The sequence below is a fragment of the Hordeum vulgare genome, chromosome 2H (genome assembly GCF_904849725.1).
Source record: "Hordeum vulgare subsp. vulgare chromosome 2H, MorexV3_pseudomolecules_assembly, whole genome shotgun sequence".
NCBI lineage: Eukaryota > Viridiplantae > Streptophyta > Magnoliopsida > Poales > Poaceae > Hordeum > Hordeum vulgare.
Genome location: NC_058519.1, coordinates 506532045 through 506547191, shown reverse-complemented (window position 1 = coordinate 506547191; position 15147 = coordinate 506532045). Strand labels below are relative to the sequence as shown.

The 15147-nt window shown below is 42.6% G+C and overlaps 1 protein-coding gene across 1 annotated transcript; it reads right to left on the bottom strand.

The window, feature by feature from the left end:
• Positions 1–7464: 7464 nt before the first annotated feature.
• On the bottom strand, positions 7465–14081 carry LOC123430360 (sugar transport protein MST1-like). The gene is made up of 4 exons (XM_045114225.1): positions 13886–14081; positions 9077–9396; positions 8342–8974; positions 7465–8233 (listed from the first exon to the last, which is right to left on the bottom strand). Exons 1-4 carry the CDS (start codon positions 14019–14021, stop codon positions 7766–7768), a joined length of 1557 nt encoding a protein of 518 aa, XP_044970160.1. The 5' UTR covers positions 14022–14081; the 3' UTR covers positions 7465–7765.
• Positions 14082–15147: the final 1066 nt, after the last annotated feature.

Here is a 15147-nt window from a genome sequence, read left to right as displayed (position 1 = left end):
CGGCAAAACAGTTGCTGCACTAATGAAGAGACCGAAGATTAAACCCAAACCCGAGACTAAGTGCTTCTGTAATGAGGGGAACAGTCACTGAGGCGGAGCAACTCTAGATACTTGGTAGATAAGAAGGCTGGCAAAAGTCGAAAGAAGTGTATTTGATATACATGATGTTGATGTGTACTTTACTAGTACTCCTAGTAGCATGAGGGTATTGGATACCGGTTCGGTTGCTAAGTGATTAGTAACACGAAATGAAAGCTACGGCATAAACGGAGACTAGCTAAAGGCGAGGTGACGATACGTGTTGGAAGTGTTTCCAAGGTTGATATGATCAAACGTCGCACGCTCCCTCTACCATCGGGATTGGTGTTAAACCTAAATAATTGTTATTTGGTGCTTGCGTTAAGCATGAACATGATTGGATCGTGTTTATTGCAATACGATTATTCATTTAAGGAGAATAATGGTTACTCTATTTTCTTGAATATTCACCTTCAATGGTTTATTGAATCTCGATCGTAGTGTTACACATGTTCATGATATTGGTGCCAAAAGATACGAGTTAATGATGATAGTACCACTTACTTGTGGCACTGCCTCTTGAGTCATGTTAGTATAAATTGCATGAAGAGGCTCCATGCTGATGGATCTTTGTACTCACCTGATTTCGAATCACTAGTGACATGCAAATCATACCACATGAGCAAGGCCTTGTTTTCATTGAGATGAAATAAGATAGTAACTTGTTGGAAGTGATACATTTTGATGTATGCAGTCCAATGGGTACTGAGGCACGTAGTGGATATCATTATGTTCTTACTTCACTGACGATTTGAGTAGATACAGGAGTATTTACTTAATGAATCACAAGTCTGAAATGTTGAAAAGTTCAATTCCGTTTCACAGTGAAGTTCGTCGTAACAAGAGGATAAACTGTCTACGATATGATCATGGAAATGAATATCTGAGTTACGAGTTTTGGTACGCAGTTAAGACAATGTGGAAATTGTTTCGCAGTTCATGCCACCTGGAACATCATAGTGTGATAATGTGCCTAAACGTCATAGCCACGCACTATTTGGTATGGTGCATACTATGATGTCTCTTATCGAATTACCACTATCGTTTATGGGTTATGCATTAGAGACAACTGCACTCACTTTAAATAGGGCACCGCGTATTTCCGTTGAGATGACACAGTATAGACTGAGGTTTAGAGAAATCTAAACTGTCGTTTCTTGAAAGTTTGGGGCTTCGACACTTATGTGAAAAAGTTTCAGTCTGATAAGCTCGAACCCAAAGCGGATAAATGCATCTTCATAGGATATCCAAAACAGTTGGGTACATCTCCTATCTCAAATCCGAAAGCAAAGTGTTTGTTTCTAGAAACGGATCCTTTCTCGAGGAAAGGTTTCTCTCGAAAGAATTGAGTGGGAGGGTAGTAGAACTTGATGAGGTTATTGAACCATCACTTCAACCAGTGTGTAGCAGGGCGCAGGAAGTTGTTCCTGTGGCGCCTACACCAATTGAAGTGGAAGCTGATGATGGTGATCATCAAGCATCGGATCAAGTTACTACAAGCCTCGTAGGTTGACAAGGTCGCATACTACTACAGAGTGGTACGGCAACCCTGTCTTGGAGGTCATGTTGTTGAGCAACAGTGAACCTACGAGTTATGGAGAAAGCGATGGTGGGCCCGGATTCCGACAAATGGCTAGAAGCCATGAAATCCGAGAGAGGGTCCATGTATGAAAACAAAGTGTAGACTTTGGAAGAACTACTTGATGGTCATAAGACTATTGAGTAAAGATGGATCTTTAAAAGGAAGACAGACGATGATGGTGACAAGTCACTATTAAGAAAAGTTCGACTTGTCGCAAAGATGTTTTCGACAAGATCAAACAGTTGACTATGATGAGACTTTCTCACTCGTAGCGATGCTAAAGGTCTGTTAGAATTATGTTAGTTGTTGATGCATTATTTATGAAATATTGCACGTAGGATGTCAAAACATTGTTTCCTCGACGGTTTCCTTGAGCAAACATTGTATGTGATACAACCAGGAGGTTTTGTCGATCCTAAAGATACTAGCAAGTATGCAAGCTCCAGCGATCCTTCAATGGACTGGTGCAAGCATCTCGGAGTTGGAATATATATACTTTGATGAGATGATCAAAGATTTTGGGTTTGTACAAGGTTTATGAGAAACTTGTATTTCCAAAGAAGTGAGTGGGAGCACTATAGAATTTCTGATAAGTATATGTGGTTGACATATTGTGGATCAGAAGTAATGTAGAATTTCTGTAAAGCATACAAGGTTGTTTGAAAGGAGTTTTTCAAAGGAATACCTAGATTGCGCTACTTGAACGTTGAGCATCAAAGATCTATGGAGATAGATCGAAAGCGCTTAATAGAAGTTTCAACAAGATGCATGCCTTGACAAGTTTTTGAAGGAGTTCAAAATAGATCAGTAAAGAAGGAGTTCTTGGTTGCGTTGTAAGGTGTGAATTTGAGTAAGACTCAAAACCCGACCATGGCAGAATAAAGAGAATAGACGAAGGTCGTCTTCTATGCCTTAGCCATAGAATCTAAAGTATGCCATGCTGTGTACCGCACCTGATGTGTGCCTTGACTCAAAGTCTGTTGAGAGGTACAGAGAGTGATCCATGATTGAATCACTAGCAGCGGTCAAAATTTATCCTTAGTAACAAATGGACTAACGAATTTTTCTCGATTATGGAGGTGGTTAAAGAGTTCGTCGTAAAGGGTTACGTCGATGCAAGCTTTGACACTAATCCGAATAACTATGAGTAGTGAAACGGATTCATATAGTAGAGTAGATATTTGGAGCATTTCCGAATAGCACGTAGTAGCAGCATCTATAAGATGACATAAAGATTTGTAAAGAACGCACGGATCTGAAAGTTTCAGAACCATTGACTAAAACCTCTCTCACGAGCAAGACGTGATCAGACCCCATAACTATATGGGTGTTGGATTCGTTGGAATCACATGGTGATGTGAACTAGATTATTGACTCTAGTGCAAGTGGGAGACTGTTGGAAATATGCCCTAGAGGCAATAATAAATTAGTTATTATTATATATCTTAGTTCATGATAATCGTTTATTATCCATGCTATAATTGTATTGATTGGAAACACAATACTTGTGTGGATACATAGACAAAACACTGTCCCTAGTAAGCCTCTAGTTGACTAGCTCGTTGATCAAAGATGGTCAAGGTTTCCTGGCCATAGGCAAGTGTTGTCACGTGATAACGGGATCACATCATTAGGAGAATCATGTGATGGACTAGACCCAAACTAATAGATGTAGCATGTTGATCGTGTCATTTTGTTGCTACTGTTTTCTGCGTGTCAAGTATTTATTCCTATGACCATGAGATCATATAACTCACTGACACCGGAGGAATGCTTTGTGTGTATCAAACGTCGCAACGTAACTGGGTGACTATAAAGATGCTCTACAGGTATCTCCGAAGGTGTTAGTTGAGTTAGTATGGATCAAGACTGGGATTTGTCACTCCGTGTGACGGAGAGGTATCTCGGGGCCCACTCGGTAATACAACATCACACACAAGCCTTGCAAGCAATGTAACTTAGTGTAAGTTGCGGGATCTTGTATTACGGAACGAGTAAAGAGACTTGCCGGTAAACGAGATTGAAATAGGTATACGGATACTGACGATCGAATCTCGGGCAAGTAACATACCGAAGGACAAAGGGAATGACATACGGGATTATAAGAATCCTTGGCACTGAGGTTCAAACGATAAGATCTTCATAGAATATGTAGGATCCAATATGGGCATCCAGGTCCCGCTATTGGATATTGACCGAGGAGTCTCTCGGGTCATGTCTACATAGTTCTCGAACCCGCAGGGTCTGCACACTTAAGGTTCGACGTTGTTTTATGCGTATTTGAGTTATATGGTTGGTTACCGAATGTTGTTCGGAGTCCCGGATGAGATCACGGACGTCACGAGGGTTTCCGGAATGGTCCAGAAACGAAGATTGATATATAGGATGACCTCATTTGATTACCGTAAGGTTTTCGGAGTTACCGGGAATGTACGGGGAATGACGAATGGGTTCCGGGAGTTCACCGGGGGGGGGGGGGCAATCCACCCCGGGGAAGCCCATAGGCCATGAGGGTGGTGCACCAGCCCTTAGTGGGCTGGTGGGACAGCCCAAGAGGGCCCTATTTGCCTAGAGAAGAAAATCAAGGAGAAAAAAAAGGAGGAGGTGGGAAGGGAAGGAAGGACTCCCTCCCACCAAACCAAGTCCAACTCGGTTTGGGGGGGGGGGGGAACCTTCCCCCTTGGACTCGGCCGACCCCCTTGGGGCTCCTTGAGCCCCAAGGCAAGGTCCCCTCCCTCCCACCTATATATACGGAGGTTTTAGGGCTGATTTGAGACGACTTTTCCACGGCAGCCCGACCACATACCTCCACGATTTTTCCTCTAGATCGCGTTTCTGCGGAGCTCGGGCGGAGCCCTGCTGAGACAAGGTCATCACCAACCTCCAGAGCGCCGTCACGCTGCCGGATAACTCTTCTACCTCTCTGTCTCTCTTGCTGGATCAAGAAGGCCGAGATCATCGTCGAGCTGTACGTGTGCTGAACGCGGAGGTGCCGTCCGTTCGGTACTAGATCGTGGGACTGATCGCGGGATTGTTCGCGGGGCGGATCGAGGGACGTGAGGACGTTCCACTACATCAACCGCGTTCACTAACGCTTCTACTGTACGATCTACAAGGGTACGTAGATCACTCATCCCCTCTCGTAGGTGGACATCACCATGATAGGTCTTCGTGCGCGTAGGAAAATTTTTGTTTCCCATGCGACGTTCCCCAACATATTTGGCTGCACCATTGTCATAAGGGATTCAATGGAGAGCTCAGAGCCAAGCACGAGCTAGCGGGGAGGCGTGCGCCCATGGATAAGCAAAACTAGGTGTGTCCAGATGAGATATGGTCGGCGCATGCAGGGATGACAAGTTATGTGTCAACACACACCGAAGGGAGCATGTGAAAGGGGAGCTCGGGAGGCATGGGAGGGCACATAGGTGGTAGCCAAGAGCAGGAAGGCACTAGACCGAAGCGGATGGAGGTGGCGAGTGTAGGGCGAGGGCGGATGTTTTCATCGTGTGGCTCCTACTACCGGATCGAGAATTATTTGGGGAATTTTGGAATGATATTTAGAGCATCTCCAACCAGACTAGGCTAACTTGAACAATCATATGTGTGTGAATGCATCCGCAGACATGAGGTTCAACTCCTATTTGCATGCCCCATCATATACAAACCTCAAAATCCATACAAAGAATGCACCATAAATCAACGAAACGTGAGAAACACAAAGTAGTTCATTTCATACAATTGGACACACCAAGTTCATCACATGATCTCATACGATACCACTAGGATACGAGTATTACATAGATAAAAATGACGCAAATCGAACATGACCGGTTTGCCTTGTCCTCCCCCTTGTTCTCAATGGAGTGTCAAGAGTACGTGACAAAGCGTCGGCCCAATACTTGCCAAGGCGACTGGCCTTGGTGGTGGCAGCATCTTGCTCAGTTAGGAGCCGCTCCAATGCCTCGAGGCCTAGGTGCAATGCCTTCACATTATTGCTGTAGTGGAGGGAATATGCCTCCTTGGTGGTCAATGATCGGCATAGGACGCCGTGGAGGAGCCGGTCCTTGCCGCTGGAGTGAAAGGGTAGGGGGCGTCGTGAATCTATATGAGCCACAAACAGAGTGGCTCGATTTGGCCCAAGCCACCTGCTTCGTGTAGCGAGCTACTAGAGTTTCTGATTGGGGGATCCTTCACAACCTCGGAGTTGCTAGGACCATCACCCCACATTGTCCAAAAGGAGTTTGGACAAAGGTGGTGGTAGGGGGTTTAGGGAGCAGAGCAGACAAATTGAGGTAGGGTTTGGTCCATGATGGGGGTTCGTTGGGTTTTTTGGGCTCGATGGTGGGTCAACACAGGCCAATCCGACATGGTGGTCGCGCCGTGACGGCCCCATATGCTTCATACATATGGGTTGGGCCTAGGGGGGTCGGCTTTTTTTGGCAGTTTGCCAAACCTTAATGATCAACAAGAATACGGGTCATGACGATTGGTAAGCCAGACGTGGCAACCCTCATCAAGCAAAATAGAAAAAATTGCAAGGTTATGAGCCTCGTGGTTGGAGGACTCGCGTTCATGAATAATGTTGCAACTAGAAAAATTTGTGGACCTTCCATCAATCTGTTTTATGACTATGATGTAAGCACCTCTTGTCCCTTCGTTGATGTCATCAACCATTTTCTTGCAATCACATTCATAGCAAGCTTGTCTAAATTAATACTGGATAGTTTTGAGAACCCATCTAATAGAGCAAGAATTACAACATTCCCTCTGAAGGTCTATGGTCCTCCTTCCATCAACTCGCTCAGAATCGTGGAGACAAGAAAATTGCAAAGTAAAAGAATTGTCTTCTAGTGGGCGAATCTTAATGGTTGAGCAAGATCCCATGCCACACACATGTTTTTTCTAAAACCAATATTGGGGTATATGTCTTCTCCCACATGGGCTATGGCCATCCATCTAACACACGTCTCCGGCGGCGCCTCTTTCTCCTCAAACACAACATCATCCAAGTTGTCCTACTTCAAACCAAGCTCCTCCATCATATCTTGGACGCCGTCCATGGTTGTGATTGACATCGACGTCTCCATACACATCTTTTTTCACCTACCTGAAAAGAATGTTCTACGCAGGCGTACAAACTCTAGAACCGGCCCAAGTTACACTGACGACAAGGTCCAAGATCAAGAAGTGATGCAAGGGTCGCACCTTGATCTATCCAAATCAGTGATCACTACGTAGGATTGGATGGTAGGGCAAAATTACTCAACTCCGGTTGCCGCCACCGAGAGGATGCATAACCCTAGTGAGAGGGAGGCCTCTAGGTATGCATAAGGGGTTTGACTTGTTGATGTTTTTTCGTCCAGGCTCTATCCGAATTGTTCGTCCTAACATAGGGAGGGGGAATAGGGGTCCGGTTAGAGATGCTATGAGTTAAGATATTGTTTTGTGGTAAAAAAAAAGGGAAAAGAAGGCAATTTTTTACTCCAATTCTTCTAATAAAGGAAGTTTGTTAGGAACCGAGGGATTTTTTTGTGTGGGAAAAATTCCAATCTATACATCAACTATCAAGATAGTACAAAGAACACGAGAAATAAAAACTAAATCCATATCCGTAAACCTCCTAGTGAGTGTAAAACACAAGGCTGAAGCGTATACCGCTCGGCAGGGACGCGTACGTGTTAATATAGAGAAGAGTTACAGATTGATTAGGCGAAGGATTGATCTCCAAGAAACTAGCAGAAGAAGGAGATCGAATCCTAACAGCCTCACACGTTTACAACAGAAGAAAACATACGCACGCACCCTAACAACCTTTGGTTTATACAACACCGAGATTACGATGTTTAACAGTGAGGACTAGGAGCAATGGAGCCAGTTGAAGGCGTGTCCCCATTGTCCCTTTTTCATTGGAGACATGCAAATTTTGATGTAGTAGACAGTCTAAAGTCCGTCGTGCTAAGGTCCTACGACATCATCGCGCTAAAAGATATGCTCTTAAGACTAACCCATCACCCTCTTACTATACTGCATCTTCAGTTTTGGTAATACAATAAATTTTACCAAGGCACACTTTCCCCACGTCCAAGAGTTTTTCCAGCACGTACACTAATTAGTTGACGGAGACAAACCGGAGGTGATTTGGCTTTCATCACGGTCGGCATCCTTCACGAATTTCCTCCAGTACCAATGTCCCGTCCACACTGACTGCATTGCTTCCAACGGCACGCCCTTGGTTTCCGGCAGGAATGCCGCCACGAAGATGGTCATTGTCAGGAGCCAGCCGGCGTAGAAGAGGAACACGCCGTACTTCATGGCGCAGAGCAGCGCGATGAACACCTGCAGCTCCACGAAGGAGAGACACAACGCCACAGAGATGCTCATGGCCTGCCCGGCCGACCTGATCTCCACTGGGTAGATCTCGCTCGGCACCACCCATCTGAGCGGTGCCCACGACACACCGAAGCTGAAGGTACAGAGGCAGATGAGGACCAGCACGGCGGTCGCGTAGCCATGCGGCATCGTCACCCCTTGGTGCTTCCCGAGATGGCCCGCCATGACCCACGAGATGGCCACCTTCATTAGTTAGTTCACCAAGAAACAGAAAGGTTAATTAATTAGATTGAGCCATCAATCAACTAGCATACGTAAGTAGTGATGGTATGGCATAATCTGGTACTGTACCTCGCAGAACATCATGCCGATGCCGCCGACGATGAGCAAGAACCTGCGGCCAGTGCGGTCCATGACGAAGGTGGACAGAACCGTGGCGACCAAGTTCGTCATGCTGTTTATCACAGAACCTAGTATGGCCTTCTGGCTGCTGAACCCCACCGTGCGGAACAGCACAGGCGAGAACACGGCGATGACGATCATGCCGGTGAACTCGAAGAAGATGGGTATGGCCAGCCCTACCGCCAGGTAGTGCCGGTACTGCTTGCTGAACAGCCTCCGGAAAGAGCCAACGTCGTTCCGGCGCGCCTCGTCCACGGCGCGGACGATGTCCTTGAACTCGGCATCGATGTTGGTGTCTTCTCCGCGGATACGCTGCAGCGCCGCGCGGGCTCGATCCGGCTGGCCTCGCAGGACGAGGCTGCTAGGGGTGTCTGGGATGAAGAAGGCTCCCACGACGATGATGACGCCCGGGACGGCCGCCAGGCCGAGGGAGACGCGCCATCCCCAGCCAGGGATGCGGTTGGTGAAGTAGTTTGTGATGGTCGCGGACAATATGCCGATGACAACAAACGTATTGTACGACGACGTGAATGCGCCTCGCCACCGTGCCGGCGCTGTCTCAGAGAGGTACACCGGAGCCGCCTGCCGTAATAACAAACAGATGGTCAGCACCCGTAGAAAAAAGGATGTTCGGTACTGGGCCGCAATTGCATACTAGTAGTATTTTTGGGCCTCCATGTATACCTGTAATGTGAACCCAAGACCAAAACCGAGAAGAATCCGGCCGATGATGAGCATGGCGATGTTGACGGCCGCAGCGTTGATGATCGAGCCGGCAAGGAACATGACACCGCCAATCATCATGATTGCCTGGCGGCCCACCCTCCTCGTCACTCGGCTCGCCACCAAGGATGATAGAGTGCCGGCGATGAACAACGACGACGTGAACGCGGTGAGCCATTGGTTGTCGTACTTGCAGTATGCATCGCGCTTCGGGCTCTTCATCCTGCTTTGCACTTCTGGGAAGAACTTGCTCAGAAATGATTCCATTTGAGTCACGCCACCTGACTTGGTCAGAAAAACATTATATGTGTAAGCATAAAGTTCTTGTCATAATAAGCTTTGCTTTGCAATATGACTGTTTTCTGAAATTATATTACAACACAGTTAAGCTATTATCGTTTAAACAATAAAGTATATGATTTTTTTGATAAAAATGTTCCATTTGCAAAAAGCATGTACATGAAAAAAATCATTGCACTTTAAAAACTGTAAGTCTGAAAAGTGTTCTTCGGTTTTTAAAAACTGTTGATGTAATTAGGAAAAGTGTTCATGTAATTCATTAAGTATTTACAACCTTAAAAATATATTTACATAATTTATAAATTGTACACGCATTTGTAAAAAAATCATGTATTAAAAGACAATTCACCTATTATAACAAGATATTTTTGGCACTCCCAAAATTGTATATGTCTTTTGTGGAGTATACTACATAATTAGTTTGGAAAAATATTCACTTGTATGCTTAGAATGTTTGCATATTAATAAAAATAGATTGTAACAATAAATAAAACAAGATGATTAAAGGAAAAAAATAATTTATGCATGAAAATAAAAATGAAAAAAGTAAAATTAAACTAAAGGAGTAAAAGGAAAACATAAATAACACCAAAACCAAAAGTGAAAATAAAAAACTAGGAAACCAGCTAGCCGCTCCCAATATTGGGCCTCGGGCCTATTTATCGCGTACATGGGCAATTGCCCACTATATACGAACATAGGCCGTCCACTATATACGAACATAGGCGGTATATAGTATTTATGGGGTGTCATTTGGAATTCTTGTTTAGCGCCATCTGCCACGTGGAAACAAACTGGCGGTCACACGTCGTTGCTTTTGGCCAGCCCGTCAACCCTGACTCGGTAGTTCACTCACTCCTGCTCATACCACCGCTCGCCTCGCTGGCTACAGCTTGCGCGGAACTCTGGTCAATTAGTTAACCGGCTGGCCATTGACTTTTTAAATAAAAAGTCAGAAAAATTTACAATTGGAAATTTTTACGGACTTGAAGAAAAATTTCACGATTATGCAAAAGTTCATGGGTTTGGAAAAAGTTCACGGATTCCATAAATGTTCACGAATTTGAAAGAAATGTTAAGTTTGACAAAAAGTTCATGAATTTGAAAAGGCCTATTGCGAATAAAAAAGAATTTAAGGATTTGAACAAAATGTTGACGCTCCAAAAAATAAAATATGAAAAAAATTCACTGGCTTAATAAGGTTAATAAATCTGATTCTTTTTGTTAATTTGGCAACATTCATTTGTTTGAAAAAAGTTAATGTATTAAAAAAGGTTCCAAGATATGATTCGTTTTTCATGAATATGAAAAAGGTAACGAATTTTAAAAAAATCACGGATTTAAAATGTTTACGAATTTGAAAAGTTTTACGAATTTGAAATAATTCATGCATTTAAAAAAAATTAAGAAAGGAAAAGGAAAAATTGAACAAAACCATCCAGAAAAGTAAAATATAGACCGGTAGGAAGGCTTCACATAATCTATTGGAAGCTTCCCAAAACCAATTGTTGGAAAAATACGTTCGTGAAAAGAAAGGAGAACGAACGTTACATGGGTCCTATGTAGGAATGGCACCCGCAGGGTATGTGTGTGTAGCCTCCCCATACCTTTATCCACCGCACCTAAGATTACCCATCACACTTACCCAAATCCATTAATGGGTATAATATTTTTCCATACCCGTTACTCTACAGGGTAGGTGGGTACCCGCGGGCAAAATTGTCCATGTTTGCAAAGTATCAATTTGAACAAATTATAATCATAAACTACATCATATAATAGAGTTTATAAAAATAGATTCTAACAATATATACTTATAAACAATATAGGAGCTCACTACCTAGCGGCGCTGCACGGCTGCCTTCCCGTGCGGCGGCGGTTCGTTGACCACGACGCAAATCGCGTCTAAGCACATGTTTGGGGATTAAAAAATTATACAAGTACGACTCTTGTACTGCTGCATGCATTGTACTGTTGCATGCATTTCAATGATGAAGCATTTTGGCAGCGCATGCATGCAAAACATTTTCCAGTCCTAGTCAATATTTTATGCATATTTATTGTCAATCTTAAAAATATTGTATCTCATAAATTAATAATTTGATTGGAGATTCGCCTTCACCGTTAGGTTCGTCTCGACAAAACCTTCAAAATAAGATCCCATGTTGACATGTTTCGTTGATTCTTTTTCGTTGTTCCTAGTTGCCACATTTATGTCATCATAGTTGTCATCTTACGGATGAACAATTGTCATAAAAATTATACATAGTTACCGTGATGATAATTTTATACTTTTTAAGTATTGCAGTATGTGAAGCTAAAAAATGATTATTAAAACACTAATAATTGGCAAGCAAATGCTTGAACCAGCACAAGTATAATGAATCAAGTTTTATACTCATTCATGAACGTGATAACCAAGTTGATTTAATGTGAGAACTATATAACAAATAATATGACAAGTAAGTCATAATAATCTGGCAAGTATCGACGAAAACAAAAGTTATCGAAACATGTTAACATGGGATCTAGTTTTAAAGATCTCGTCGCGATAAAGTCAATGGTGAAAGCGGATCATTAATTGAGATGACGGTTTGGAAGATAATTTTTTTAAATGAAATAGCTAGTATAACTCAGCAGCGTGTAAGTGCAAAAAGTAGATTCCCTCTTATACTCCTATTAAACTAACCAGTACTACATTATGCTACTTGGTAAATCGTCTCCGTACTTTTAAGATCTGACACATGCGCGCGGCCGCTGCACGGGAGAACATGTGTGCGTAGAAAACCCATTAGATTTTCCCAACAATATAATATAGTCATAAACAACAACAAATAGGCATGCACTTTCAGTTCATAAATTCTTGACATAATGTAGATTCTAGGGATAATTTTTAGTTTACATAGCTTTTATGTGGGTACATGGATATGTGGATATGGGTTATATGATCCTATATCCATACCCGCTCTACCCGATGGGTTTTAGATTTTTCTATTCATATACCCATCGATAAATTTATGTCTCATATCCTTATCCTAATAGGATCTTTACCCGCAGGATACATGGATAATGGGTACCCATTGCCATCCCTAGTCCTATGAAGTGCACTGAGAGGGGCGTGCGCCATTTACGATTAAACCTGTATGTAGCGCAAAGGGCGCCAACTAGGACTGAGGGTGTGGTCACAGGGAGTTGGAGAGCTCCTAGTTTACATGTTGTGCAACGAATTAGTCCAATAAACCGCAATGCTAGTTACACGCGCCAGCCCAATAGTTTCTATTATTTATTTATTATATCTATTATTTTCTTAATTTTAACAATTTTCTTAAGGTACTATTAAAATAGTAAAAATATATGCAGTTTGAAAGAACAATTGCGGCGACGTTGACTACATGATGGTCATTCGGATAACACAAATGATGGTGCATCTGCTCGTGCTTGATTTTTTTTTGCGATGAAAATAGAGTTCTTTTTCAAGTTGTTAGAGTTATAGCTGAGAGGCAAAAGATCCTTAATACATGGTAGTCCTAGATGCTTCCACACAGTCGTGATACATTCTACGTGACTAACAAGCTTCAATGATGCAAAAAACAAGAAAATTTTAAACGCGGACAATTAGATTTTTTTATGTATGTTCCAGATTCGTGCGGGGCCTGATAGAGAGCTTTGTTCGTTGTGCGAATACCAGTGAAACTTCTTCTATCTTAGTCAAGTCTCATCCGCTCGTTCCTTCTTCTCCGTCGGACCATGTGAGTGCGTATGCTAAGAGGGTGCTTAGATCCAAGAGATCAAAACTAGTCTGACTAAAACTAGTCTCTAGGCTAAAGTTTCAAGCACCCATAACTAAAGAGAGGCTAAAACTAGTCTTGATGCTAAAATCTTTTAGTCAGGGGTACCCCTACTAAAATGTGCATTAGTCCTCTCTCTCCTCATTTAATTCCTCAGATAAGTTCTGGATTGAAGGGTTTGGAGGATAATAAATGCTCATTAACTTGATTTTAGTCTCTTTAATATTTGGATCCAAACATAGGTGAGGCTAGCATGTTTTAGTCTTATTACTTTCAGTCATGGGACTAAAACGTATCAAGCACCGTCTAATGCTATAAGCTCCCACTAAATCATGGACAAAAAAATGCTACCCAGAAGCATCTGCCCATCCTAACCATACATAAAGTATACTCAATAATTTAATGCATATCGCGTCAACGCAATGCCTGGACCACATTCTTACAGTTAAGATCACATGCTTTCGATGGAGCACTTCTTGTAGTAGTACTACTGCTAGATAGATTCAACTTGACTTCAATGACTCTACTGAACCAACTAAGAAGGGAGACAGGTTTATGTGAAAGATAATTTAGCAACATGAAAATCAGCTTAGCTAATACAGTAGCTAGTTATATTAGACGGTGATCAGAGTGCGTGCTTTGGAACTAAGCTTACTAATTAGAACACACATAACGCACGGACCTGTGACACCAGAGTCGTAGCCGAAGATGAGTCCGCAAGAGGCGGCCATGAGGGAGGTCACCACGACGGAGAAAGTCATGCGGCCGCCGTAGTCCTGCGCACGGCCGTCGTCTGCTACGAAGCCGCCGCCCGCCATTACTCAAGCGCTCGCGCTTGATCGCAAGTTCTTCTGTTTTGGTTGGAATGATGGGCTGGACTAGAGAAAATACTTGAATGGTAGAAGGCCACCGGCTATGTGTGTGTATTTATACCTTAGGCTGAGGTTTGGTTTCTAAGTCTACACACAAGTGGTCTTTCAAAAACATTTCATTAATGCAAACCTTAGCTGGACGTCCGAATAGTCTAGCCATCCACATGTCACACCAAGTGGGCACTACCTGGAGCCTGTTTAGCAACTACTCCCTCGCTAATATAAAAAGTTTAGATCACCAAAGTATTCATCTAAAAGCTTTTATATTAGTTAACAGAGGAAGTATTACTTTTATAAAAAAGAAAAGCAAAATACTACCTTTTTATCCATAAATACTTGTCATAAAAATAGATGTTTCTAAATGTTTTTAGTTCTAGGCACATCAATTTTTATCTATTTATACGACAGGTAATTCCGGGCGGAGGGAGTAGAAAGAGAAAGGATTGGATTTATAGATACACCTACTGCTCTAGAAACTTAATTATCTAACGTTCATAAATTCCTCATTTTTGTGTGTAATTATTATAATCCACTACTACTTCCTTATAAGCATGTGCATATGCTGGCAACAAATACCACGTTACCTAAGTCAATGAGAATAAAAGTAGCAACGTATATGACATAACAATAATATATTTGGAAACTTCATGTAAAGACAAATCTATTGATACTTATTTGATGTCATAAATGATAGCACTTTTTTCAATAAAGTTAGTCAAAGTTTAACCAGTTTGACTGACAGAAAAGGAAAAAGTACACTTATTACCGGACGGAGGGAGTAGATCATACCAAACTGACCAAAAGAAGGACTACATAGCCACAACAGTACACTCGACTAACCAAAAGGCAACTAAATGTGAGACCAATAACTAAAAATGTGCTCTCCTCGGCTTCTTAGCTTTGAATTCAGCAATTATGTCATCATAACTTATATGTGCTGCAATTTCTCGTTCTACTTGCAGCAGCAAGCTGTCCGTTGTTTGAAAAAGGATACCATTGTTTGCTGTGCCACCATTGTTACCTGAGATAAAAATTCAAGAAACACTATCACCTCTTCTCTGGATCACAACAT

Excerpts from the sequence above, each read along its gene's own strand:
- LOC123430360 (XM_045114225.1), bottom strand. The coding sequence starts at position 14,021 with ATGGCGGGCGGCGGCTTCGTAGCAGACGACGGCCGTGCGCAGGACTAC. Across the intron at positions 8,975-9,076 it reads GTCTTGGGTTCACATTACAG|GCGGCTCCGGTGTACCTCTC; the intron begins GTATACATGGAG and ends TTATTACGGCAG. Across the intron at positions 8,234-8,341 it reads TCGGCATGATGTTCTGCGAG|GTGGCCATCTCGTGGGTCAT; the intron begins GTACAGTACCAG and ends TAACTAATGAAG.